This window comes from Calypte anna, chromosome 1 (assembly GCF_003957555.1).
Source record: "Calypte anna isolate BGI_N300 chromosome 1, bCalAnn1_v1.p, whole genome shotgun sequence".
NCBI lineage: Eukaryota > Metazoa > Chordata > Aves > Apodiformes > Trochilidae > Calypte > Calypte anna.
Window position 1 is genome coordinate 74,398,967 of NC_044244.1, and position 27,845 is coordinate 74,426,811.

General features: G+C 39.7%; 1 protein-coding gene across 5 annotated transcripts in view; it reads right to left on the reverse strand.

The window, feature by feature from the left end:
- The window catches only part of PHLDB2 (pleckstrin homology like domain family B member 2), an 84,160-nt gene that overhangs the window by 21,794 nt on the left and 34,521 nt on the right, over positions 1–27,845 (reverse strand). For all 5 annotated transcript variants that reach the window (XM_030447591.1, XM_030447587.1, XM_030447582.1 and 2 more), the window contains 7 exons: positions 22,176–22,559; positions 19,891–20,034; positions 18,905–19,042; positions 7,881–8,009; positions 4,172–4,327; positions 3,331–3,441; positions 2,532–2,621 (listed from right to left, as the gene is read on the reverse strand). In XM_030447591.1, coding sequence (XP_030303451.1) covers positions 2,532–2,621; positions 3,331–3,441; positions 4,172–4,327; positions 7,881–8,009; positions 18,905–19,042; positions 19,891–20,034; positions 22,176–22,559 — 1,152 coding nt within the window. The remainder of the gene's footprint in view (positions 1–2,531; positions 2,622–3,330; positions 3,442–4,171; positions 4,328–7,880; positions 8,010–18,904; positions 19,043–19,890; positions 20,035–22,175; positions 22,560–27,845) is intronic.

Here is a 27,845-nt window from a genome sequence, read left to right on the forward strand (position 1 = left end):
AGGAGGAATTCAGAAGTTAAAAGAAGCATAAGCCAGAAGACGTGCAGGAGTATTAATGTATCCAGTATGATGAGAGTTAGTTTGGAGTGATACAGCCAAATATTTGTTAATCATTGAAATACTTCATCATAAAATAAAATTATTGGCAAGCTTATCAGATGTAGAATACTTGGATTCTGAAAGTTTTTCTTAATTTAAACAAATTAATTTGTGTGATCAAAACGCAAATATACATTAAATGATCAAAAGACTTTACTAAAATCTAAATACCCTTCTGCAATTAAGTAGTTCTTTCTCAGGAAAGCAGATTGGGAGGAAAGGAAAATTAATCTTATTCACCTATCTATTTATTCCTTAATTTTTTGGTCCATGTTGAAATAAAATAAATTAGTCTGATTTCTTTCTTGCCTGACTATTAAGCTAGTAAAGTAAGATACTAAAGTTTTCCTCTCAAAACATGTTGCCATACTGCAGTAATATAGAGTCCAGTGTTTCCAAACATAAAACTTGCTTAACCATCTTTTAGTAGCAGTACATTGCACTGATTTTCGTACAGATGGTAAAAGCACCCTCACAGTTACATGACAAACATTCAGTTCAGTCTCACAACCCCAGTGGGAATACACCATGGGGATAGAAAAAAGCAAACAGGGAAAGACTCCGGCTCCTCTTACATTAGATTAAATAAATGGTTTTGTCATAGATCAGGAATCCTTGTCAATGCTAGACCTTTAAAAAAACACCGATTCTTCTCAGTTATTGAAGTACTAGGATAAGCCCCCTGCCTCATTACATGAGGCCACATTACTCTGTATCCCCATGCACACATGGAGTAAACTTCTTGATGGATGGGAGAGTCTCAAAAGTGTGCTTGGTGAGGAGGGGGAGAGAAATGTCGCAGACGTGGCTGGTACAGGAGCAAGTGTGTGGTGAAATTAGCTTCTGTCTGTTTAAGCCTGTGTACCATTTGGTGCCTGGTTATTAAAAGTGCCTGAACAGTCAGAGAAATATAAAACTTAACTGAGACGAACATAACGTCTAGCAAGGAGAAGCATTTCTTTTAGGAGAAGGCATTTCTTTAGCATTTCTTTTATAGGAGAGAGCCTCTGAGTACACTGGGGTTATAATAGATAACCCTTACTGGTCCTTCTCTCCTTTACCTTGGATTAAGTCCTAACTGACTTCATTACACTGAACAGAATGACACCACTGAATAATCAATTTCAGGAAAAAGAGTGTCAGGCTCAGTTAATGTAGTTGCCTTTTGAAATAGCTGTGATTTAAAAAAAACCCCACAACATTATGTGAATACAAAGACAACAACCAGAGATAGCACCCACTCCAGTGAGAAAATGAAGTGATTAATCTCAAGAGAACAACAATGAAGTTTAGACTTGCCAGATAGCAGATCACAATCTAGGACATCTGCAACATGGCTTGCAGTGAGGAAGGGCACTCAGCCCCACAGGCATGTGCTGGAGATCATCTGGGTTTACCAGGAACCAGGAAGCCAAATAAACAAGATCACATTTCTCAGGAACTAATAGGACATGTGGTTGCTTTAGACTTTATGCCCAACTTCCCACAGTGGAAGCAGCAACTTCCCACAGCACCTACATTCTTAGATGGGGCAGACCTTGTCCAGAGCTTCAGTACAAGCAGATCCAGCAAGTCCAGTCAGAACTCTTAAGCAGAAGTTAACAAAGCAGCCACAGACATGTGCCAGTGTATTTTAAACACTAGATTTTCTGCTTCTCCATTTATAACTTCATGTTTCTCTGCAATCTGCAGATTCATCGAGTCAAGTAAAAAAGCTAAACACGGGGAGTTAATAATAATTTGGTACGTGCTGATTGAATCTTTGCAACAGGCTGTGGATAACCTTACGCTGACCTTGCCTGTGGACCTTGAGGCATAAAGTGGTATCCCCAAATCTATGCAGTCTTGGGTCTCATCATGTGTTATCCAAACTAACTCGGTTTTTTCAAGAAGAAATTTGACACTTTAACTACTCAGTATAGTTAAATAAATAGCTCAGTAGATATTTTACAACCAAAATATCCTGAAGTGCTCAATTCAATGGTTTTTAAAAAGACCAAAATGTACCACTCTGGTGTTTTACTGCAGAGCCTTACAATAAAGGAGGGGAGACAATGATAAAATCTACAGTGTAAAAATAAGACTGAACTGTATTCATACTTGAACAGTTATTCCTGGATCTCATTCTTCCTCACTTCAATAAGGTTTAATTGTCTATTTTGAGAAAATTAGACACACACATACACATGAGAATGATCATTTTTCCAGAGCAAGAGATTAAGATGATACCAGTCACATCTGGGAAAATGTCAAGAGAAGCTATTTTTGCTCACCCATACATTTGGACATCCATGAATAGCTTCATAAAGTAATTTAATCACATCTCAGAAAAACAAAAAGTATGAATAGGACTTTACTAAATACTGGAGTGCTTTTACATTGTGCTATTAAAAGTTACTTATGCTAAAGTCAAAAGCAGTGAATGTCTTTACCTCTTTTAGACTATTAGGACTGACAGGAAATCCCTTTCCTCCAGAAAGCATGGAATATTTCTTTTCCAGATTACAGAGATTCTCTTTTTCCTGTTAAAAACCATACATTTTATGTTAAATATCAACAGCTATGTAGTAAAAAAAAAAATGTTAGCCATTTTCTTAACCGTGTAAAGAAACATGTTGGGATAGAAGGCTAGAAAGTGCATAGCAGATCTTCAACTTGATCCATTTACAGCAGAAAAAATGGATGTATAGAATGAAAAGATATTGAAAGATTTATTTAATAACCACAGCCAAACCAAATACGTATTCCTTAAGCATTTTGGAAATGCTGATTGTGCTTAAAGAACTAAGCATGATTTCTCTTGTGATTTAAAGCAGAACATAAAATGGACATTAACAGTTCATGCCAGCTTCTTATTAACCAGATGTTAATAATCTTATCTGGTGGACAAATATCTGAGCATTCTCTGCAGTTCCAGAAGCCACACAGGGAGCACAGGCATCTCACTTCAGCACCCATGTAGGTGCCTCTAGTTGAATCCTCTGGAAGGGGGACACCTCTAAAACCCTCTTGATTATCAAATGCCACTGGCATTTTGTCTTTGGAAATCTAATGATCAATTACAAAAGATTTTTTTTGTTGTTAAAGTTGAATGGATACAAACAATGTCTATCATGTTATTGCCTGCTTGCTAGCTTCTGCACAAGTGACACTTTTCTTATGCTCTATGTTCTTTCATTCTATGAAATGTTCTTTTATGACACAATAAAATATTTAAAAGACAATACTTACCCTTTGCAGCATCATTATTAAGTTGTTTTTCTCTTTTACAAAATGATCTTGTTCTCTTTGTGCTTGTTGGACAATATGATTGGCTTGTTTTTTGAGAGCAGAAATCTTTTCCTAATATAAAAAGATAATTTCTATGTTTTATTTTCAAAGCAGAAGACAACCTGCAGCAAGGATCCTATTCAGGAGAGCTGACTTATTCATATGACTGAAGCAGTAGGAAAATAAGTTTTTACAAGACAGCTCACTGCTCTAAAGGTTATAATTAAGATTTTGACAGTAAAGAGAATTTATTCAAAAGACAAAAGACAATAAAAATTGTACATATTCTAAACAGGATGACTGGCATCCATATACTGAACAGAACTGGTTTAGAGATGCAACTTCTAATGTCTGAAAAACTGGCATTTAATTGGTTGAGATAGGATCTTTACAGCCAATTTTAAAAATTAAGGTTTTGTCTTTATTTGATGTTCTATTATTACTTCAACAAAATAATTTACCATCAATATCCATCATAAGCATAAAATAACTGTAGTTTTGTCCAGAGTGTAAGAAGAAGAAAGATGAAAAAACAACACGTTTTGTAGCAAACTAAAGGGTTTAATTATAATATGTAAACATACAGACAGGGCATGGGATTTTATTGATTTTTTTTTTTTTTTTGCAGAAGTGCATTATTTCATCTGTGTGGGATGTTACTGTGCCATTATCTTTGCTCTGCTTCAAAAGCTTTTTCAAAGAGGAAAATTTTGCACTATTTCTTACAGATGGGTGGGGTTAAATCCATTTAATTTCCTTTATGCTCACAAAGAACAAATAAATCTCATGTCTGTGCTCTTACCTTTCTACTGACAATGCTGCGCTGATATTCGGCTACTTCACGCAGAAGCTGTTGTGTCAGATTCTCTTTCTCTTCATCTAACCTGCTTTCATGTTCAAGCTGCTGGAATTCCAGGTCTTCAAAGTGTTTGCTTTCTATATCCAATAGGTCAGCATCCTTAAGAAAAAAAATAAAATAAAAGTAATTATGCTTTACCTGACATCAGAGTAGAGATACTTACAAACAAAAAAATCAGTCTCAAGTGGTATTTAAATGTCTCATACAACATGTTCAAACAGGAGTTTAATGCTTTTAATGACTTCCTGGCATAAGAAAAGAGTAAACAGCACTAATCTTTATTTTGATATTGCTTTCTCCAATGCTGCTACTGTTGTCCCCCAATGAAGGATGAAGCACCAGCAAGCTGGAGTCTCCTAACCACCTAGCACACCCTGGATGGGCAGATGATGGCTGTAGCCTACCTGTGACACCACCAAAGCCTGAACCCATTTAGTGAGGCTGTCACATACCAAAGTGGGAGAGCTTCTGCTTACCAACCAATGAGGACAGAAAGTATCATCCCAGCAACATTGGAGAACTACCAAATAAAATTAATTATGGGAATAAACACTCAAAGGAAGGAGTCTTAAACTGCAGTTGGAATTTCTTTAGGTTTAGCCCAAGTACCAGCACTGTTTTTATTAACAGACACACAGCAAGATAAGACCAAAGGTATGTGAAGCTGTGTGCCATCAGCAAGCTGCCATCACCTCAGCAGTGATGTCCAACCATTTAACTTGCTCAACCAGAGGATGGTCATGGAGCCATGAAGAGAAGCTGACAATTGCTCACTGGGCAAACACACAATTAAGGACTCATAATTAAGGAGGTCAGTTCAGAATAGGTGTTAGCCCACTTCTGTGCATTCCCCTGGACCAATGCCAGGTTTTGTCAGGAAAAAGAGGTTGAATTCTGCAGGAAAGACCCAAGAAAACACCTGCCTTCCACTGAAGGATGATGAAATACAACTTATGGGGCTTTTCATCCCAAGAACTGGATGCTAATCTTTCTCCTGTAGTATCTGTGTATTCATAATAACAAATTCCCACTTACAAGTTTCAGAGTTCTGAAGAAAAAGTTGTTTTTAATAACCACAGTATTATTACATTTTAAGGCTCTCTAAATGTTGTACATAAAATGTCAAGACAAGAAAACCTACATCCTGTAAGCAATTTATCACTTGGGAGAAATGTCAGCTTACCCCTTTTCTTATTTTGACCTAGGGCAAAGGTTGGTGGCTGAGATTAGCAGATAATTCTCTACAAAGGCGTTCAAAACCAGCTTCCAGTGTACCAGGGAAAGACATAGGATGAAGAAACTGAAGAATCTAAGTTACTATATGAAATACTAGCATGTTGCCATTAAACTCCAAAGATGTGCCTTTCACTTGTACAAGATAGTGAAGAGATCAAAAGTAAAGGTATGGGCTAAAAATCACAAGAAATCAGTTACTGCAATACAGAAATGCTTCATTCAAATTAGTGACCCACCTTCAGCGTTCAAAAAAACCTGAGGGGCTTTGTCTGGGCCACAAAAGTCTATGTCATACCATATTAATGGCTACTGTGTAACAAGAAGAAACTTCAGGAAAGGCAATTGATAGCCAGAGAAGCAACTGGTAGCCAGCTGAGCTCACAAACCTCTCTCTTCTTTGTGAGATATGCTATGGAGCAAGAATTCCACTACATGCTGTACCACTGTGTCCACTGGGGAAAGAGAAACCCACCTAATTCAAGACCAAATTAAAAACCCTCTCAAGGGTAAGTGGCAGTGTCTTATCTCTGCCACTGGCTGCAAGCATCTTGCAGTGAGATCAGCAGGCAGGCAGGCCCATGGGGATCAAGTCCCTGGGCAGCCTGTGGGAATAGGGCACAACAGCAGGGGCACAAGGGTCTGGCTCTGAGATCTGCCCAACAAAGTCCTTGCCATAACATTCTCAAGGATCCTACTTGGCAGTGTAGGATTTATAAGAGGAAAATTGCTCTTGCTGTAGGTAATGACATCCTGAGCTAAGTAGCAAGTGTGCTCCCTCCCTTTTATTAAAACATTTGACATAAAAATATTGTAATTGATCATCTCTTAACAAACAACAGACACAATTTCTCCATACTGAATTTCCAAACCATAAATTCACCCTGCACCTCTATGACTTCGCTAATGGGACTGGAGAAAGCTCAATGGGACACAGTCTGGCCCTGACTTCAGGGTGTCTGGGGAGCTCCACAGGCCCACATCATCTGTAAAAATCAGGAGAATTTTATCCAAAGAGTAAGATATTTCCATGCAGTGCCTTTACAGATCTCCACAGGAATCCAGGCATCTGTTCTCATTCTCCATTTACAGGGATCTCCAGAAAGCCAGGCCCATGAGAACAAACAAGCTTTGGTGCCTCCATACTAAACAGTAAAGGATGAAGAGTGATAACTGACTTTAAACAACCCATTGGGAAGATCAATGCTTTCCCTCAGTGCCTTCCACAAGCCCTCAGGTCTCAGCAGTTTCTGAAGAAGTGTCCTCCCTGCACAGTAAGCAGAGCATTTATTGATGGTAAGAGCCAGACCTTCTTCTCCTGGTAAGTGCAGAGGGTGCTCCAGCTGCCCACTGTCAACCCCAGCCCCAACTCCAGACCCACCCTGCACCCAGCTGAGTGGGTGCCCACTCCTCTGAGCACAAATCACAAAGTTCCGAAGTCCCATGGAGAGATGAAACAAAGGGAATTCATGACCATCACGCCTTCCATGATGGTAGTAAAAGTAGCACAGCATAGCCTGCTGCAAACTCAGGTATTTTATCCTGCACTGGGCTTCTACTGGAGGTAGAAGGCATTTGCTCTATTTTGTGTATGACACAGTAATTTTATAACTGCTCCCACACCAGGCATCCACCTGAGACCTACTGTGCACTGAAGTAGAGATAACTTCTATTTCTTTGACCACAGCAGCTACAGCTCATTCTCACTACAATTGGCCTGGAATAATTTAGTCATGCAATATGATGACTAAATGGACATTTATCTGCACCCCAGCATCTCAAGCTTTGCCCCATATTCAAATCCAAAATAGTTATTAAGCCAACTTAGAAGGAACAAAACAAAACAAAAAAACAACCAAAGCACAGTACAGGCTAACAGCTAAGTTATTTACTGAAGAAAAAAAAAGTTATCCATGGTGTTATTGATGCATCCATTTAGAGCGTTGCAAAGGACTAGTACAGAACAGGGTCAGACAGGAGTAACAGGAAAGTGATGCTAAAATGTCTGATCCTAATGACTGAAGTTCAATTCCTGTCTTTGCTCACACAGGTAAAGGGTGATAAACCACCATCCATCTAAACACAACAGCCTCCACCACCACTCAGCAGGTCTAAGGTGCATACTACAGGCATGGAGCCCAAAGCTTTAAAAACATCCAATAAAAAATTATTTCTAATCCACCCATTTGCACTCTACTAGCTTGTCACTTAACTATTACAAGTATTCCACACACACACAAAAATAACCCTTTTGACTATTAACAATCATAAATCGCACATATTTTTGGACACTGGATACTTCAAACAGAATATGTTACACTTAGCACTAAAAAAAATTTTTTAAATAAAATTAAAAAAAAAGAGAAAGAAAGAAAATTGAATAAAAAAAAAAAGCGCAATCTTGAAACTTGCTACTGACCCTCTTCAGCTGCTGCTGTAATTGTTCCCTCATGGACTCAGGGCAATTATCAAGCTGCGTCTTCTGCTCGGAGTAAAGCTCCTGAAGCCTCTCTAGTTTTTCCCTCTCAGCATCAAGTTTTAATTTTTCCTGAAGCATGAACCAGAAAATAAACACAATTACCTTCAAACCCAAGCAGTTGTTAGTGATTATGACAGTGCGTGGCAAAACCTTAACAAACAGTTGAAGCATCCAGGTCAAAAGCAGAAACCTCTCGTTAGTCGAAATGTAATGGCAGGATGTAAAGTGACCAAAACAAAACATTAATCATTTTAGTGCAGTGATTAATTCTCTCCCTCATCACTGTGTTTTGTGCCCATGCCTGGATGATGCTATTAAAGCCCACTGCCCAAACACTTGCCTCAGCTAATGGGAAATAATAATAATAATGAGGAAATGGGAGCCATGTTAGTGAGGAAATGATGAAGGAGAAAGAGTAGCTTTTAGAAAGCAAAATGGATGGAAAATTAGTCTGGGAGTGAGAGGAAAATAGATCTTCCCAAGAGAATGGATTACATGCCTATGTGCCTCTGTACAGATAAGTAAATTTAGCAAGCAGTGAAAAAACAGAATGAGATAGAGCTTTATAAAAAAGTAATTCTGGGCCAAGAAATCCTATTGCAGCAGAAACACCAAGTGATTTAGCATATTTGCTTCAAGATAGTTCAACCACCCTCGTCTCCTTCAACTAGTTCAGCTTTCCTCTCATTTCACTTGAGCAGTAGCACTTGGCAAACTGCTTCTCACCCTCAAAAGCCTTCAACCTTTACATCTTTATAATAAAATGCTACACTATTTACTGTGCAGCATTGCTCTGAAGACTGACCCAGTCACATAAAGATGACTTTTAGACTATTATTTATCTACAGAGCAAAGATTGGTGGAAAAAAAAACAGAGTGCAAATAATTTTTCAATGTTACTTTTTTTCATCTATACCACCCAAGATGCATTTTCTACGGCTAGCAATTACTAACTGGGACAAAAAACATGCCTGATATGCCAGGCATAAATAATTGAGTCCCTGAAGACCAGCTCTCTGCTACCTTCTAGAGTCACACTGCTATAGTTATCTTTTCCCAATGCTTGTTCTGTATTTTCACATCTCTCCTCAGGTGGTCTCTAACTTTCCTTTATACTGAAAAATTAACAGTATCAGCCTCAAAACTTGAGCTGCTTCTTTTGGATGCACCAAGAACAATTGAATTCTGTCACAACAAGCACTTATTTGTCCTCTTTCCAGTCCCAATGATAAATTAAAATTAATTTTTAAATCAAATGCATGTCTCAGCAGGTACTATATGATCAGACACTCTACAGCACCCTATGGGATATACGACAGAGAAAGAACTTGTTTCAGAACACAGTATTTGCCATTGCAAACTCTGGGATGGTCTTTCCCTAAAACCTCCTCCTAAAACCTTCTCTGTGTTGTTCCTGACAAGGTTCTCAAGCCCTCATGCATGGCGGAGGCAAAATAAGGAATTTACATTAGTGGCCTGCTTTCTAGATCATTTTGTCTTTAAATCTGAGTGGAATCAGAAGCTGGGATTTCATTTTCTCAGTATTTAAAACAAACAACAGGAAGCATTCTCATTCAATCCCAACGTCAGCCAAATTTCCAGCTCTGTTATTTTCATTTACGCGTGCAGCTTCTCAGTCAATCAAGCAAATTAACAACACGCAGAACACAAAAGACTTTTTTTTTTTTTTTTTTAAGCTTGTAAAATGAGCATCAGAGACAGCATATTCTATTACCTGGACTTCTTGTACTAGCTTCTGCCTAAAAACAACAGCAGCAGGGATCAAAACTATGGAGGATGTAGCACGTGCAAGCTGCACAATGAGGGAGAAGCATGCAACTCTTCAGAGGTCACCTCCAGACCTCAGTCCCCAAGGAGCCCCCTCTGCTGAATCATCCTTACTTCCAACAAGGAAGGAGATCTATGAATAAACTGGTAGTTCCCCTCCTCATAAACCTTGCTGTCCATTTAACATGGTCTGCCACACTGTTTCTCACTTTTTTTTTTTCTGCCCACCTAGCAATCTGAGCCAGAATTCTCTGACCTTAGCTGCATTGTGCCTCTGAAGCTAATAATAACTCTTGAAATGTCTGTGCCCTATAACAAGCATGCTCACTCACTAATGAACAAGTTAAATCTCAAGAGTGAGGAGACAGCAGCAGCAGCAGCAAGTATAAAACTCCCTGAGAGCCCTGCCAGAGATACTGTTACGTCCCTCAATAAATTAGAAATGCAGTCCTTTAAGATTGAAAGTGATACTCATCTGGTCTATTTATAGCATAGGAAGTGCTAGCATCCCTCCAGACTGGCTCCCTTGAAAATATGCAGTCTTAACAGGAAGTATCACTTTCAGCAAGGAGAGGCATTACTTGTTTTGCAGCTGTGGAGTTAAGTTTGCTGACATCTCTGGCTGCACACTGCTGTAAGTCCACCTAATTCACACAAAGTAATTTGATAAATAAATGAATTATCAGATTTTTTCATACCGTCTCGTCTATAAATTCATCAAGGCAAGCTCTTTTAGAAGGAAAAATATGAATAACTTCACAAGCTAAGAGCAAGATGCCACTGAGAGAGGCTTTGGCTGTCTCCTTGAGCTGTTTGCTCCAGTGCAGCAGAGCCAGAGCTGTGAGCTGAACCCATGTTCTCCAGCTGCTCATCCTCATTTAACCACATGAGCTTGTAGTAATTAAACATTTCTCTGCAGACAACCACTTCCCAGCCCCAGCGTTGTCTCTGGAGTCACATTAACTTCAGTCTGGCTGGATGCTTAACATCCTCTTTCCAGAGAAAAGAAGTACAGCCCAGCAAAGCACAACATCTGAGCTGAGCCCACACTCCAGCTTGCCCTACAATGTGCCTTCAGATGTATGATAAATGAACTTTGGGTGAGTCAGGGCAGAGATGGACTGACTTGTTTTGTGATGATGCTGGGGCACAGCTTGGATTGGTTTGGGAGGATTTTGGAATATTGTGCAGGACAGTAGTAGAAAGAATTGCTGTGAGACACCATCTCTAAAGCATAGACACAGGATGTCACCAAAGCACCCACGGTATGAACACAGACCTTAAGTGATCAACACAGGTCATAAAATGAAACCAATCTTTAGTCATGGTAGAACTGATTTTAGGGAAAAGAGAGACAAAAGAAAGAATATATATATCCAAAACATCTCATAGATGATGACACAGAGGAATTAGGACAGTATTAAAGGCAATCAAAGACCCCAGAAGAATGAGAACAAAAGAAAGAAAGACCTAATGCTTCAGTGTTGTCTCCTGTGGTTAAGGATGCCCTATGCCTGATCAACACTGCTAATTAAAACCCTAATAGGTTTCCACACACCTTCTACAGAGAATTTCTGCTTTTCAGTTTGTTTCAATTCATCACATTCTGCTACTTCAGGCAGGCAAAAACTGTAGAGCAGCCTGTGTCTGCTGAACCAACCTTCCTGCATTAACTGGTAAACTCTGCAGAAATGAGTCAGAATAAATGTCGATGAAACAGAGATATTATCTCAAAAATCCAGATAAAAATAGGGAAAAAAACAAAGCAGCCCCCCTGTTATTTTTACCAAGTCATTGTGAAATGGACAGTATGGCTCAGTGAACTGGGCTCACTCTACAGCCTTCTGATTAACCCCTTCAAAAAAACAACCAAAAAACCAAAACCAAAAAAACCAAGGTATGTTATTTTAAGAGAGAAAGTTAAGCTGTAAAGAAACCTAGGAGCCATAAACAAAGCAAAAATAAATGCTGAGTGCCTTCCAATGCAACAGGCTCTTCTACTTTAAATGTTCCTGTCTCCAGGATCTTCCTCAGTCCAAATCACCTGCTAATAATCACATTTTAAGGCAGCACCATCTCATTACCCACACCAAGCTTCAGACACACAAGCCCTAACTCTAAGTATGGAATCATTCTCATTCTAAGAAATTTGTCTGTCTCATCCTCATGCTTTCACCTCTAGCCAAACCTTATTGTTTTGCACTGCAAAAGAACACCCCTCCTCTTTTTCAAAATAAGCTACAACAAAAACTAGAAGCAGAGGAGAAAGGGCAGACTATAGAAATTATTCTGTTCAATTTGAACATGGTGTGATACAGCAGACATCCTCCATGCATTATTTTGGAGAATAAGTGGAAGAGCATTTGACTTTAACAACTCATTGATGAAAATGGCCTAATTCTTACCATGAATTTTAAAGAAAATATTCTAGTTCCTATCAGGCAGGAGGCTAGGAAATGTTATCTGCTCTTCAGTGGTAGCTGAAGGGGTATATGGTACATTTGGGGAAAGGGTTATACCTGAGGTCTACCAACTCTTGAAAGCATTTCTAACGCTATGGCTGATACAAATCAGACTGCATAAAACTCTGATTAAAAGGATGACATTGAAATGAAACAAACAGTACATGCTCTGATACTTTGAGTAGTCTTTCCTGCATTCCCTGCTGTCTTTCAGAACAGAAGCATAAAACTTGTCGCAATTTAGTTGTCACTAAATCCCTGTGAATTTAATAAAACAAATTTAATAAAACTAATTAAAAAAAGGCAGAAGGGGGGGGGAGAGAGAGAGGCAGGAAGCATAATATGATAGAAGAAGGTATTTCTCAACAGTTCTTTTTACTGCATGAGTGGTAAATAATTTATACTATAATAGTAGACTGTATACAGGGATAGAATCTCTTTGAGAGATCTTAATGGGTTTTTTTTATATGCATATGTAAAGTTAATGTTAAAAAGCACTCAGCTGCAAGTAAACCAAAAAAAAAAAAATATAGTTGCCACATCAGTCTGCTTCTAAAGCAACTCAAGTTTTTCTTAATTCCTAAGCTCATTTTCTGACCACTGCAATCTGCTGTCCCAGTGAACAGATGGGGAGGCAAAAGAAGATCCCTGATTCTCAAGCACTGCTCCTTCATGAAAGTAGAAGAGGAAATAATCATCCAAACCAGAAGATGAAATTTTCAAGTAAGAACATTAAAATTCTGTACAGTATTTGACATCTAGCTGACAATAAGAGGATTTCACTCATGAGTTTTAAAAGGAAGCCTGTGAATTCAGACTTTTCTCCTTGAGTTTTCATAATCATCTTTTTCCTCATGAATGTTCTCTCTACAGGATAATCTTATGTGGATATATTCAGTGGATGCAGGTATGGTATTCTTCAAAATAGTTAAATCTTCTGTATGATGTCTTAAGGAGATTAATAATCACAGACTCATAGAGTGGTTTGGGTTGGAAGGGACCTTAGAGATCATCCAGTTCCAACCCCCCTGCATGGGCAGGGACACCTCCCACCAGATCAGGGTGCTCAAGTCCCCATCCAGCCTGGTCCTAAACACTTCCAAGGACACAATTTACTTGAGCAACCTGTTCCAGTATCTCACCACCCTCACAGGAAATAATTTTTCCTCATGGATAACCTTAGTCTCCCCTATTCAAGTTTGAAACCATTTTCCTTTGTCCTCTCACTACACACCCATGTGAAAAGCCCTACCTCAGCTTTCTTGTAGGCCCCCTTCAGATTTTGGAAGGTTGCTGTAAGGTCACCTCAGAGCCTCCTCTTCTCCAGGCTGAACAACCCCAATTTCCTCAGCCTGTCTTCACAGGGGAGGTGCTCCAGCCCTCTGATCATTTCAGTGGCTTTTTTCTGGACACATTCAAAGAGCTCTGTGTCTTTCTTATGCTGGGGACTCCAGAACTGGACACAGTACTCCTCACAAGAGCAGAGCAGAGGGGCAGAATCCCCTCCCTTCAGCAGCTGTCTGCTGCTTTTGATGCAGCCCAGGACCCTGTTGGCTTTCTGGCTGCAAGTGCACGCTGATGGCTCATGTTTAGCTTCTGGTGCACCACCACCCCCAGTTCCTTTTCTCCTCAGGGCTGTCCCCAGTCCTTTCTCCTCAAAACCTGTATTCATGTATGGGATTGCCTTGACCCAGGTGCGATGCCTTGCACTTGGCCATGTTAAACTTCATGCATTTTACATGAGTCCACGTCTCAAGCCTGTCAAGATCCCTCTGGATGGCATCCCTTCCCTCCAATGTGTTAACTTCACCCCAGTTTGGTGTTATTAGCAAACTTGCCGAGAATACATTCAATTCCACTGTCCATGTCACAAATAAAGATGTTAAACAGCGCTGCTCTGAGTACTCTGAGGAACACCACTCATCACACATCTCCATTTGGACACTGAGCAATTCATCACAACTCACCCGTTTAAAACACTTGCTTATATCTTGCTGAACTGGAATCTGACCAGGAAAGATTTACAAGGCTATGCTATGGGGAATAAATTTGTCAGATTTATCAGGATAAAAAAACAACAGCAGGAATTTTGAATCCATAAGAGAAAGGACTGAGGAGAGATGAGCAGTATATTTAAATTTGATTGCTGGTGGGTCATCAGACAGCTTCTATTTCCTTGACTCAATTCTTGCAAGCATTTGCAGTACTCATTCAGCAAAGAGGCCAAGCTTCAAATATTTTGGCATGGCTGGGATATTCTGCTAATGACTGAAAAATATTTCCACAAAAGCATGTGGACAAAATTAAATGTATTCCAAAAAAAAAAGATGAGTTATCTGCTGCCAGCTGCTCCTGATTTCTGTTCTTGAAGCAGGACAGGAAACCAGCATTGATAAGAGTCCCTGAGTACATATTTCCACCATGACATAAGGCAAAGGTCCTCCAGAAGAAAAGGAATCACCTCCAACTCTTAAGACACAGTCTAAACTTTTGCATAAATGATTTCTTTGAAACTCTGTCAAAACTCCCATGCAGCTATGATTACCTCCCACGGCACTTCCGATAAAGTAATAACTCATTTTCAGTTATTCCTGTTTATTCATGCTTGCTGAGCTCTTCTTTTCACTCTATGGTGTTACTTACAGCCTCACTCTTTAACTTGGAGACATCAGGCATGGTAAATCATTAAGCATCCTTCTTTGCATCTGCCAGGCTCCATGTTTTCAAACTACACATACTAAGGAAGCACTGTATGAAAAAAAAAAGTACTTTGCAAATCTGGATAACATCCAACTGGGTAAATACAATTTTCTCCAGCTTCCTTCTAGACAAACATCAGTCCTGAACTAAATCTTGTGAGCAAAGGGTCATCAGAATGGAGTCATAATTGTGAATATCACCATGGACCTGAGGTGCTATTCCACTTGAAACAATAGCATTATTATTGTACACCTGCAGTGCAGTAACATCAATGATTGCCATGGTAATTAGAGGGAGCTGGGCCTGAATGGCAGGGAAAAGGGACACTGGCTCACTAGCTTGCTTGTTTCTGGGTACTGCCCAGCTTGGCTCTTTCCAGAGCAGGCTGCATTCAAAATAATTTTGTCAGTATCTGTAGCAAAACTCTTGCCTGAAGAACTTAAAGCTCTGTCAAATTGTGTTACTAGCGACTTATCAGGGATGTCCCTACTTAAATGTTGGACATCTTTTTCTGTGGATAAAACCAAATACGTAGGAAAAAAAAAAAGAATGAGGCAATTGTAATCTACACTCAAGAAGCATGGCCATAGAGGCAAAGCCAGACCTTCCTCCATACACTACCATGATTTTCAGCATAGCTGAAAGCAGAGGCCATGGCAAACAGCTCTGGAAGTAGCTATCCCAGCCAGAACAACTGAGTCCTCTCAGCACTTGTACCTGGCAGAGATGCACCACAGCCAGAGTCCTGCAATGCTGCTGACAGGCTCTGTCATCATCTTTTCAAAACAGTAACTGCTCATAACTTTTGTATCCAAAACCTAAGTAAACCAACATTAATTTCTTTGTTGCTTACCATGCATGTGGTGGTATACTTAAAAAATCAAGAAGAAGGCTTTCAACCCACCACTACATGATCTTCCTCACCTATTCATTTGCTCTTCCTTGCCCGTAGGCCTGCCAGGCACTCAGGTAGGGATGAGCAGAGGAGCCAAAGATCAGAATGCAGCATGACAAATAATGTACAAACCCCCCTGCTAAATCTGTTCCTGATTTACAAGATCCTGATCTACAAGCAAGATGCTGGAACACAGAGACATTGCACCAGAGCAAAGAGCACGCTGACACAGCCCTAAACTGAGCTCAGAGCTCCACACCCTTCTGCCTTGAGATATATTTTCCAGCTGGTTATCTTGCTTCACAAAGGCTAGAAACTGTGGCTTTACAGTCAAACAAAAATTAGCAAAAATTTGTGTCCTCCTCTAAATGAATTGTGCACGGGGCATTAAAAAAATAAAATAAAATTAAAAAAAATCAAAGAATTGGGTAGAAAAGTAGTAGAAAAGTTTCCATCTACAGTCTATTTCAAGTACATAACATGGCTGAGTGATCATGTTTAAGTTTATGATCTCTCTTTTTAAGAATTTCACAAGTTTTTCAAACAGGTGCATGGGTAAGGATGAAACACAACCAGGCAGGGGTTTCCTGTCAAACAGGTGTCGAGATCAGTGGCAAATTCCAGGAGATGCTCAAGTCACTCCAGAGACAAGTGCCATCGTGTATAGCACTAACACCCCACCATCATTCCATGAGTGAAATCAACTCTTCCTCTCACCTCACGACAACGTCATTCGGTGTATTCAGATATCACTGCCCTTACCCTGACAGAAATCCAACCATTGCCTCAGAGATAGGACCTGACTGTGACCCTCCCAGTACGTCGGAAACTACTGGGCAAAATCTGAACCTCAGTTCTGTTGAGGAGGTCACAGGTTTCAAATATTTCAGTAAAAGGACCACATACCACCACCACCCAAGGACTGGGCAGGGGCTGATCCTGTACTATTAAAGCCAATATTTTGCCTGTCTTGCATCAGATCTGCAGGGCTGCAGCCTTCAACATACAGACAGACAAATGAAGCTTTAAAAAAATGCTGATGTTTCAAGTAAGCCAGAACCTTTATTTGTTGACATGATCAGTGCCATCTGTTCTGCTGGCTGACACTGCTTTCTCTACAACATTTCAGCTGTCACTTTATATTTTGGCCATTTGCAGAAGCCTGTCAGCCACTCCTGTTTTTAAACATTCACTTTCATGCAAAGCTTTCAGACAGCTTCCAGAACAAAACCTGTAGGCTGTCTTCGGGTTGATTTCTACAAAGATAATTTCATTATTAACTGAGACACGGTTTTAATTCCAGAGCACACACACACAGCTGGTGTGTTTGTTTGTTTGTTTGTTTGTTTGTTTAAAAAGGAACACACAAGAAAAGAGAAATAAAATACTGTAACTGATCTGACTAGTGGCATGTTTCATACCAAAAAAACCCTTTTTGAGTGAACTTGCCTTTTACATAACAAAAGTGCTTTCTCTAGGCTCCTTAATCTGAAAATTTAAACTAGACTTAGCATTTTAATTTTCTGACTGCTGCACACTAATATCCCATTAGATAATTGCAAGGAAATTTAAACAATCTACAGGTTTTAGAATAGTTTCTATTCTAAATAATAAATAATAGTTTCTAAATAATAGTTTCATTGAACTTTGGAGGCTATTAGGGTACAAATATAAAAGGCAAAAGACCTTTTGAATTTCTGGATATATTATTTGTCACCACCTGTGAACCAAAACTTCTAGCAGAATCATTTGGAGGGTACCTGTTTGCATCACACTGTCTGTTCTTGCCAACTTTAAACACATATTTATACTGAAAAGCAAGTCCATGTCGATTTGCTTTGGACAACTTAAAAAGAGACATCACCGAAAGCTGAGGAATCACTGAAGGGTACACAAGAACAAGGAGAAGTGCAGGCAGGAAAGCCCATGCAAGCTCAAGCTCAAACTGGATGTGTGCTGTCACTTCACACAGCAGAGGTGGCAGCACCTTTCTCCTTAGACACAGGCTTGATGAGAACAGCCACAAAACAGCATTGAGGTTCATCACAAAGTAGGCAGAAATTAAAGACAAAAAGCTCAGAATAAACAATGCAAGCTGTAAGGCATGAGTTCAATGGAAACTTTGAAAGAAGTGAAAATGTAGTTTGCCTAAGCAAAAGCAGGTAACGCAGAAGACTTCCAGATATTTCTGGAGAGCTTAAAAGAAGAGGGCAAGAGAGTAGCTAGAGTGTTTCATCAAGTGACAGGTTTAAATTTTAGAGGTAGAGGATGAAATTTAAAAAGGAAACATAATTGGCTGAAAGCCCTGGAAAAACTTCCTGACCTTGAGTTATTCTTGGCTGTGGCACATCCCTGGTGGAGAAGGCAACCATCCACCTGGAGAGGCCAGCAGAGAGTCTGCTGGAGTGAACCAGCCCTCCATGGTTGGAGGGAGACAGCTTTATCTTGCAGACCCTTTTAGTTTCTGTACTTAAAATCTTATTATAGTGCTATCCTATTTTGTAAGTATAAGCTTATATATATTTTCTGTGTATTTGAGAGCAATTAAGTATCTGACTGTATAGAACTAAATTCCTTTGACTTAATCAGAGAATGTTTTACAGTACTAAAATTGTCAGTAAGCAAACAAAATAAACAAACATAATTGCTTTAAAATTATATACTTAACAAATAACAAATATATAATTCTATACAATAATAGTAAAACAATCTTCTGAAACCTTTTCTGAGAAAGATGTTGTTGCATTTTTTTAAAATTCAAGATAGATAACCTATGAGGGAAGTAAAGGAACAGCTCAATTAATGCTGTTCTTTTAAACAACAGATAAGCCAAGTCTGAGCCCTATATGGATTTTTTAATTGATAAAAAGTATCTTCACAGTAGTTCAGGTCCTTACTTAAGCATATGGTATTTTGCTTGTCAAACATACCTTGGGAAACAAGGTTGTTACAGGGAGATGTAACATGGTTTTGGTGAGATAATTACTATTTTCCTCCATATATATGAAATAAATTTACTTACAGACAATATAAAATAACTTCCATAAATATGTTAATCATATAAAGGTATTTTGAACTCAAGCACAGAGCACACAGCTATCTAGAGATAGCTCAGTTACCTTTGTCTTTTCACCAATAACATTTCTCTCCAGCTCAGCTATTTTTCTGTTTAGATGATCCAGTATTTCCTTCTCTTTCAGCAGCTCTGTTGTTTCAGATTTCTGTTCTCCATCCAAAAGGGCACATTCCATATCCAACTAGGAACACAAAAATTTTTTCAGAAGCAGTCCAGATTAAGAAGGAATCTTGATACACATTATTTTCTGGGGGAGGGAAGTGCATTGGCAATTATTCACGAGAGAAACATGATAAAAAGAGAGGGTTGGTTGGAAAGAAGTAAGCTTTACTGCCACAAAAGAAGGTAAAAAAGAGATCACAAATCTGATAAAAAGTAAAACTGCAACATAAAGTACTGCAAAATAAGATCCAAACCAACTTTAGTTTGAAGATTCTTTTTTTTTCCAAAACTTTTTCTTTTCTGTCTCTTCTCTGTGCTTCCTCCTGTTATAACTCTCTGTGTGCAGCCTCTGTAGGAAGCCCTTCTGAAACAGCTGTTTCTTTCCTGTTGCTGATAATTGGAGCAAGCACAACCCAAATGCCTGGCCAGCTTCGTGTGCAACTGTGAGATACCAGAAGTCAAGAGGGTGACAGCATGCCCTTGCTACTGTAAAGGCAAGGAGAATTGAAAGGAAGTTGTCTCACTTCCTCCCTCTCCCTTTAAGTGGTCACAGGAGACACCACCATAAAACTCCCAAGTGACACAAGGTATTTAAATCAATTGAGTGACCATTCAACAAACAAGATAATTCCACCTAGGAGTATAATGGTTACAAGCTAGGAGACTATCACATCCATCTCCCTGTAGGGGAAAAATACCTTTCATCGTGGTACACTGCCAAGTCCATGATGTTTCACCTAATTCTGGTGAAAATGCACAGAATACAAAGGCTACACTACATACAGCCATGAGCTCCCTAAGTATTTGCTGAACACATCAGATTTGTGCTATGTAGACATAGCTAACAAGCCGAAACATATTTCATACCTCTCTTGAGGATTCATCCATCTGGTCATTTAAATCTTTGATCTTCTGCTCCAGCTCTTCCAAGTTATTTAGTATTACTATGCGCTCCTCCTCCAGGCGACCAAGCTCCTGCCCTCTTTGCTCATCACTTGTGCATTCTGGAACCTACAGATGCACATTACAAGAGGTTCATTAGCAAAAGAGTTAAACAGGGGTTTTCCTTCCCTTTTCATTTTGTGCTCATTTTAGACAAGTACCGAACTGCTGGGTTTGAACCTGTTACATATTTTATGTCTATTATACTGTTATATCTGTATTTAGAAAGTGCATAAACATGATACTTTACTTCCAGGCACTGGAAGTAAATATTATAATTAATAGTAAATACTGCTGATACTACAGGAATTATTAAAAAAACCAACTTTGATAATACTTTACATGATGCACTATTTAGGTTATAAAGATACAGTTTTTCTTTATAAAAATAACACAGGGAGATGAAGATGCTTTTTATGTAAATTTCATCTATTCATATAGTAAAAGCCAGGAAGTAGGGCAGGACATTTTAGGAAGCAGCCATTGAGATTGGCAGCTTCTATGAAGTAAGGACAAAGGTTAATTCTATCACAGTTAGCACTGAGGAAGTAGTACCCTAAACATTGCTTTTTTTGTTGCCTTTACTAGCTAACTGTGACAAGAATTAAATAACATTATTAAGAAAACACCTGTGATCTTGTACCAGCAAAGGCTAGATCAAAGAGCACTGAGTTTCAAATATATTCTTCATGTTCATATGACCCCAGGGGCTTGTGATCCAATTTCGGTGATAAGGCTGCTTGCTCCACAATCAGAATTAGAAGTGGGCCACATGCAGGGCTTCAAGTTAAAACCACTGGACCACACAGCCTTTCACAAAACAGGCTCAGCTTCTGAATGGCTATTCTGAGAACAGGCATTCTTATCCTAAACAAATATGATCTTGATAATTTTAAAACAATGAGCTGTGTTTCATTAACACAGTTGCTTGTTACTGCTTTTGTCAGGGCTTAGCAGAATACCCTTTATGAGGAATGAATGAATGGTATTCCTTGATTAGCATTAGTAATCCTAGCAGGAAAGCCTCTTTTTGTCTGGCATCCTGCTCATATAATGCTGGTATAATGTCTTTGATTTCATCTTCCTAATAAGGATTTTAAAAAGGGCCTCTGACCTCCACAAAGAAAGCAACAAATGGGAAAGGAACAGTAACTTGTAAGTGAAATATCTTACTATCTTTTCAACAAAGAAAGACCAAGTCAAGCCATAACAGCATGTTCATGTTCAACATAATTTCACAACAAAAGACTCAACAGACATATTTCCCTTTGAAAGATAAAATGTTTTTCTGTCACACCTCTCTCTTCTGTAAACACACACTTCTATTGACTTTAAGGATGTAAGCTAAGGAGAATGTTAAACACATTCCATGTTAGGCATGGAATAACCATGATGAAACTCATATAGTGTGTAAATAACAGTAGGAAGTAGAGACAAAAAGTATCTTCAAGGTGTGAGTTTAGAAACAGAAACCTGCCTTAATGGCTTTGCTTGGTCTTCTTATGCTCTTGATTCTAACTCTTGAATACAGTTATTTAACACAGCGCCCATCACCAGGATTTGCTGAGCTGCTGGCCTGGCACACCAGAGCCTGGGCACTGGCCCAACGCAACAAAACAGCAGTGTGAAGTACACAGGAAAAGAGCTGGAGCTAATTATAGGCAGGAGTTAAAAGGTTAGAGCAGCAGGAGGCTGGAGCCCTGTGAGAGGGAACAGCTGATGTGACAAGTGACTCAGGTCCAAGCCCAGTAAAAGAGACGGGACAGTAAATTCGGCTCAGGCCACTGCTCTTCATCTCCTGTGTGACTGTTCTAGTTTGTCCATGACAAAACATCCTCCTCTTACAGAAGACAGGAGCCTCAGGCTGGGAGAAGATGACAGGCCTTCCTTCCTTCCTACATCCCAGCATGCTGCAAAGCAGGGTTCCTGAAACCTTCCTTATTTAATGAGTTATAATTGTTCAAGAAAATCCTTCTCCCTCAGAAAACCTTAAAACTCTTTCTGAACTGAACATCCCTCTGAGAAAAACAAAACAAAAAAAACCCAAAAAACCAACATCCTTACCGTACCAACAGCTTTCACAGAAAATTAAATAATAATTTCCTGGCTGCTAAACTGTATGAGCCCACTCTTCACTGTGGCCCCTGCCAAGACAGCCACCTCCTAGAGGACGATTTTAAGCAGCTGACTCTGGATGGTGAGAGCATTACCTTTGGCGTGATGCTTAGGTAGGATGATTCAGTGGCATCCTTAAGGAAGGTAGGAGCAGGGAAAGGTGGAGGCTTGGTGTTTTCATTGAAGTGCTCATCAGCTCTCAGCCCTCTGGAGGAGAGGAAAGCAGAAGTGCTGCGGCTGTGGTTGCTCAGCTCCGAGAAATCCGAATCGCTTGCAGATGATTTCAAGTGGCTTCTGAACCTCGTTTCCAGGTTCATCTGGGAGTCTTCAAACACCGAGTCCTCATCAGAGAGCTGAAGTTTTTCGAGTTCCTTGTTAATTTTTTGAACATCAGCAACTGTTGTAGCTGCAGCGGGGTTGCTGTCGGATTTGGAGAATTCTGCGCAGAGATTGAGGATTGTCTCCAGCCGCTGTCGTTCCTAGTTTTAAAATAGATAATAGCACTAAGCAACACATGTGAGCTAAAAGTAAGGAGGAAATTATAAAAAGTTTTGGCTTTGGTCATTTTTTTTTTAGAGCAAAGGATTAAAGTTCTCAAATTCCATGTATGTCTCTAGGACTTAGAGATAATAAACATATATACATAAATAAATTACAGTGTAAGATGAAGGATCAATGTTAACATGGAAGAAAACCACAAAAACTTAACAGTACTTTGACATACATTAACCCTTACTTATCTTTACAGTGTAGGAAATTTTAATATTAATATTGCTTATTCAGGTTGTTTTAACCATACCCCATTTGTATGTACACACGTCCAGTGAGCTAACTGTATAAATCCTTAATTGCTCCTCTTTAGACATACACTATACTCCTACCAACCTGCAAATATCACACATATTTTCCAAGAACTTATTAATTCCTGGCTTTTCTGTATTTTATGTTTTGTTAACTTTGATTCACTTTTCTGGGAGAGAATTAGTCCACATTTTGAAACATGCTTTTTCAGGAGCATTAACAGTAAAATTAGGCATTACATCTTAAATACAACGGATGTCAAATGAACAGTAGTGGGAGAAATCATTATTTATTAGTTAATTCAAATTCCATATGTACTCATACTAACCTATCAAACTTAAGAATCTGAATAGCTGTGCTGGTTTGACCTAACTACTTCAAGTTGCTAGCATCATTTAATTCCCAGAGGATTTCTAGAGCTCTATGATACTTGACTAAAAGTATCACAAAGCTGTACTTATTTAATTTTCCTGTTGTCATAGCTTCCTGTAACTTCTATTTCAGATTCCATTTTTTTCACCTTTTCATTAAGACATGATGCTTTTATGTGATTTCATGTTTCTTTTGCTAAAGAAGACAAGTAAAGTAAATAAAATACTGCTTACCATAAGCCTATTGAAAATTCTGCTGGAAAAAAGACCACTGTGAAAATTCCATTCTCAGCATTAATACACGCACTAATTATCTCATTTCTGATTCCTAGGAAATATTTTTTTTTGTTTTAGTAGTACTTAGAAAGAAACTCCAAACCCCCCATATCCTCAGATTCCTTCCCCAAGAGCCACTGCAGTGTATTCACTTTCCAGGTCCTACCTGGCATTTCATTTACAAACAAGATTTGTGAAGCAGCTATTTCTGAGAGTCCTACCACTCCTTGTGCAGGTGATAACAAGGATAGAGTAAAGCAGTTTGGGCAGGGCATTGCCTGTCCTTTCCCTGCAGCAAGCCAGTGGAGTTTTATGAAAAATTAACACCAGTTTACAATCACCCAGCTTTTTATACAGCTACCAAGAGATTACACAGTTGGTTACACTACATGTTCACATCACCCTGCATCACCTGCACTTAAAAGCTGCACTTCTGAGCTGAAGAACCAATCTGAACCCATCTGTTTCCAAGCACTACCCAAAAGAGAGCCATGAGATGTAAATTTTGCCTTCGGGTAGCTTATTCCCAGGTTCCTACTGCAGGTTTCCTCTGAAATGGCACCAGCAGAGAAGAGCTGCTGAAATACCGGAGCTGTGGGGCAGCGATTGCCAGATTGTATTTTCCACAAAACGGGTCCAGCAGATTCTGCAGACATCCTTCAGCCTCAAATGATCAACGTAATTATAACTCCCCAAAGCCTTGTTCCCTACAGGCAACCACTGCCAGACCCTAAGCCTTTTCCCTTACCCCTCCAACGTCGCTATCCTCCCTCTTACTGAGTCTTTTGGCCACACAACCCAATTCCTAAAGCGCTGTGCAAGGGCTGGCTGGCGGCACCGGTAATTACCCAGTTCTCCTTGGTGTGACGGCACCAGGCCTGGCACTTCCATACACTCATCATGATGATTATGGATGGGAAACACAGCAGCAAGTCCCATCCTTCCCTGCAGCAACAGGGTATATCAGGTTACCCTGTGCCAAGCCTCCATCCTTTCAATAATAACAGGGAATGGCAAATTTCAAATTGCTGACACAGCTCGTCCGAGCCTAAGCGCTCAGGTAAGGGGCTCAGAAGTCAAAAAAAAAAATAGGATTCTCTTTTTCCTCCGAGTGTCATAAGGTCAGGAAATCTTCAAAACTGCAGAAAAACCTCTGCCAGTCTTCAAAAAATTCCTGGTGAGCTTTCAGACACATTACAGAAATACCGATAGCTCTCACTTCTATTTTGACATGTGGCGAGAGGCTTACAGACAGGAAGCTCTGTGGTTATTTTATACACTCTATTCTCATCATTTCAAGTTGGCCAACTCATTCCAGCTCCAGCACATCTGCACTTAACTGTTTCCAGATTATATACTTCTGAGTCAAGCAGCGAGCTAGGAAAGCCCTCCTGCAATGAAAAGTGCAAATCCAACAGGCAAATCCAGTCAATAATTTTGCAAGAAATACCAAAAAACGTTATTTTTGATGCTGAACACAGCAGAGGGAAAACATGTATGTCAAAAGAAGGAAACTGGTTAAAAATTTGCTCTGGCAGGAGGAAGGGGTGTTAGACCAAGCATTGTAAGCTCTTCAGTGCATTCTCCCATAAAATGTCCTTTCTAAGAGATTAAACATCTCCATGTGTTTTCAGTGGATCTCTTACCTGCTCCAAAAAGGGGTACACAGCTCTTGTATACTTTCTGCCTTTGCAGTTTCACCACTCCTGGCTTTGACAAAACTATCCAGCACCTACAGATGGCTGCAAGTTTTGGTGGTGAAGGAGATGGGTGGGAGAAGAGGATAATAACCCACCTCTATTATAGATTAATAATGACATTAAGAGACATCCCTGCCTGCGGCACTGTAAACAGAAGTACTCTGAAGCAGCAGAGATAAATACCTCCCACTTAAACAGCAAGCATGTCAGAAATGCCTTGGTTTGTTCATCTACTGCATGTGGTATACATGAATTTTACAAATGCGTAGGTAGGGGTGAGGAAACACCTAGATAGCAAGGCAAGACTTGGTTTATCAGCTGTGGCAAGCTGATAAATTTATTATTTGATAAATGCCATTAGCAACCGGATAACCCCAGATTTTATTAAAAATAGATGTGCAGCACAAAAAATACTTTGTGACCGATGCTAATGAGACTAGAAAGCAGTTAGGGCTGACTTTGCCTGAAGAAGAGGCTGTTGCTCTTCTCACCTACCAAAGAACAGCACTTTTCCACTGTTAAGACTTTCAAAACCTCACTAGCAGACAAACAACCAGCTTCACAGCAAAAGGTTGGAGCAGCAACTATTCAAAAAGGACGCAGGGAGGAGGCACACAGAGCTGCGAAGAGTGCAGTTCCCAAACTCTCTTACAAATACATTCAATAGTCCACAGACTTCAATAGTCCACAGACCAGAGGCAGGAAAACGTTTTCTCTTTCTTTCCTGCATTTTTAAGGAGCTGGTGATTTCACACCTATCAGACACCAAGAAGCTTATTTCAAAGATAGACTTCAACCAGGACTGAGAACAGCTTGCCATCTATTTTTGCCTTTCCCTCCAGTTTGCACCAGTTTCTCGCTCCTGCCTCATTTATTTTCTGATTTTCAGCCCCTTGTTTTTGCCTTTTGGCTCTGACAGTACCACTAGCAGCACAGAACTCAGAGAAATCACCCGTATTCCAAGCCCGTTTCCCACGGAGAAGCTCAGGCAGCCTCTCCCTGCAGAGACACCCGCAGGGAGCAGAGACCGCCCCAGCACAGGGACCAGGCTGGCACTCCTCGTCCTTACCTTCCCAACACAGGCATGGAAAAAAACAGAGCAGGAAAAGCAGATCAGTGGCACGGAGTAGAGCCAGGAACAGAGCAGGCGACTTGCTGCAGAATTAGCTCCCGCATCTGCCAGGACGTATTCGGCTCCCGAGGAAATGCCGTCTGCTTCCAAAACAACAGCGCTGGCAAATGATCACTTCCCAGCACCCAGAAGAGCAATCCCGTGTTTTCAGCAGAGTGCTGCCTTTTGCTCAGACCCATCTCCTTATGCCCCTCCAGTACCTGTGTAGAGGCTCCATGTCACATCACAGTGAGGGCAGGACCCTGAAGGAGCTGTAGTGCGGTACTGAAGTTCTGTAAACGGTAATAATCTCCTGAAATAGATTTCTTCCTGGTCTGTGCTGCTCATTTGCATAAAACATATAGCTGCAAAAACCTGGGTGTATGTAATCCACACTTTGGATTACTAAAGAACCCACAGAAATACTTTTAGAACACAACAAAAACTGAGTGTTCCTGAAAATTTACTGAGTTGTCAGGATAAATCATATTCTGCAGGTCGGTTTGGGCTTTGGGTTTTTTTGTTTATTTGTTTGCTTTTTTTCTTTTATCCTAATAAATGGCACTTCTTCATTTAGTACACCAAGCTAATTGCTAAGTAGCTATTCTGTAACAGTATAGAGCCTGTCAAATATTACTGGTGGGAAAAAATACCTTGAACTTCATTTTTTCTACTTGGCTGAGGTACCTGTAAAAAGTCAGTTTTATATACGGCTTGGGTACTTTACACTTAAAGGATCTATAAAAAGACACTGTGCCAAAATAAATTTATAAAACAAGTATATGAGATTTTCCCAAGATATATGGGAGGTTTATATAAGCTCTACTAACCTTAATTGTAAAGCAGCACCACCTTGAAAATTCCAGAAGATTTTCTTTTTAGTTTCCCTCATACTAGCACGTGTTAGTACACTGGAATACAACAACATAAACCAGGCACAGGGATATTCTGTATCATTTCCTACTTGCTAGATAAACTTAGTGATATTCAGTGTTCTTCTGAGTGTGAAAAAGTGGACTGTGGAATAAGCTCCTCGATTATTTTTTTTATGGTTCATTCGTGCAATGGTGATACAAGCTGAAATGTCCCCTGGTGCAATTATTTCATTTACTACATTATCAAGCCTGTGTTCTTAGATTCAGGCAGACAGCAGGACTGTGGAAGGCATCATAGAGACACTGCACGGGTAATTTTTAAGTACCTACCACCATCTAGAGGATATACTGAAAAACTGCAGCAGAAAAGCAAGTTTCATGCTATTCAAATGGGCAGGTATCAAACAGGTGGCCCTTAATACCTGTCTGACTCTGTTGCCCATGATGTTCCCGACCCCACCAGAGGCTGAGGAGAAAGACCGCCTCAGTTTCAGCAGCTATCACAGATAAGCTTTTATCTCTGATAGGAAAAAAAAAAAAAAAAAAAAAAAAAGTGAGATTTCCTCTTTAAAAACAAATTAGATATTCAGTAGCTAACCAAATCACGGGATTCTTATATCACAGTGCTCAT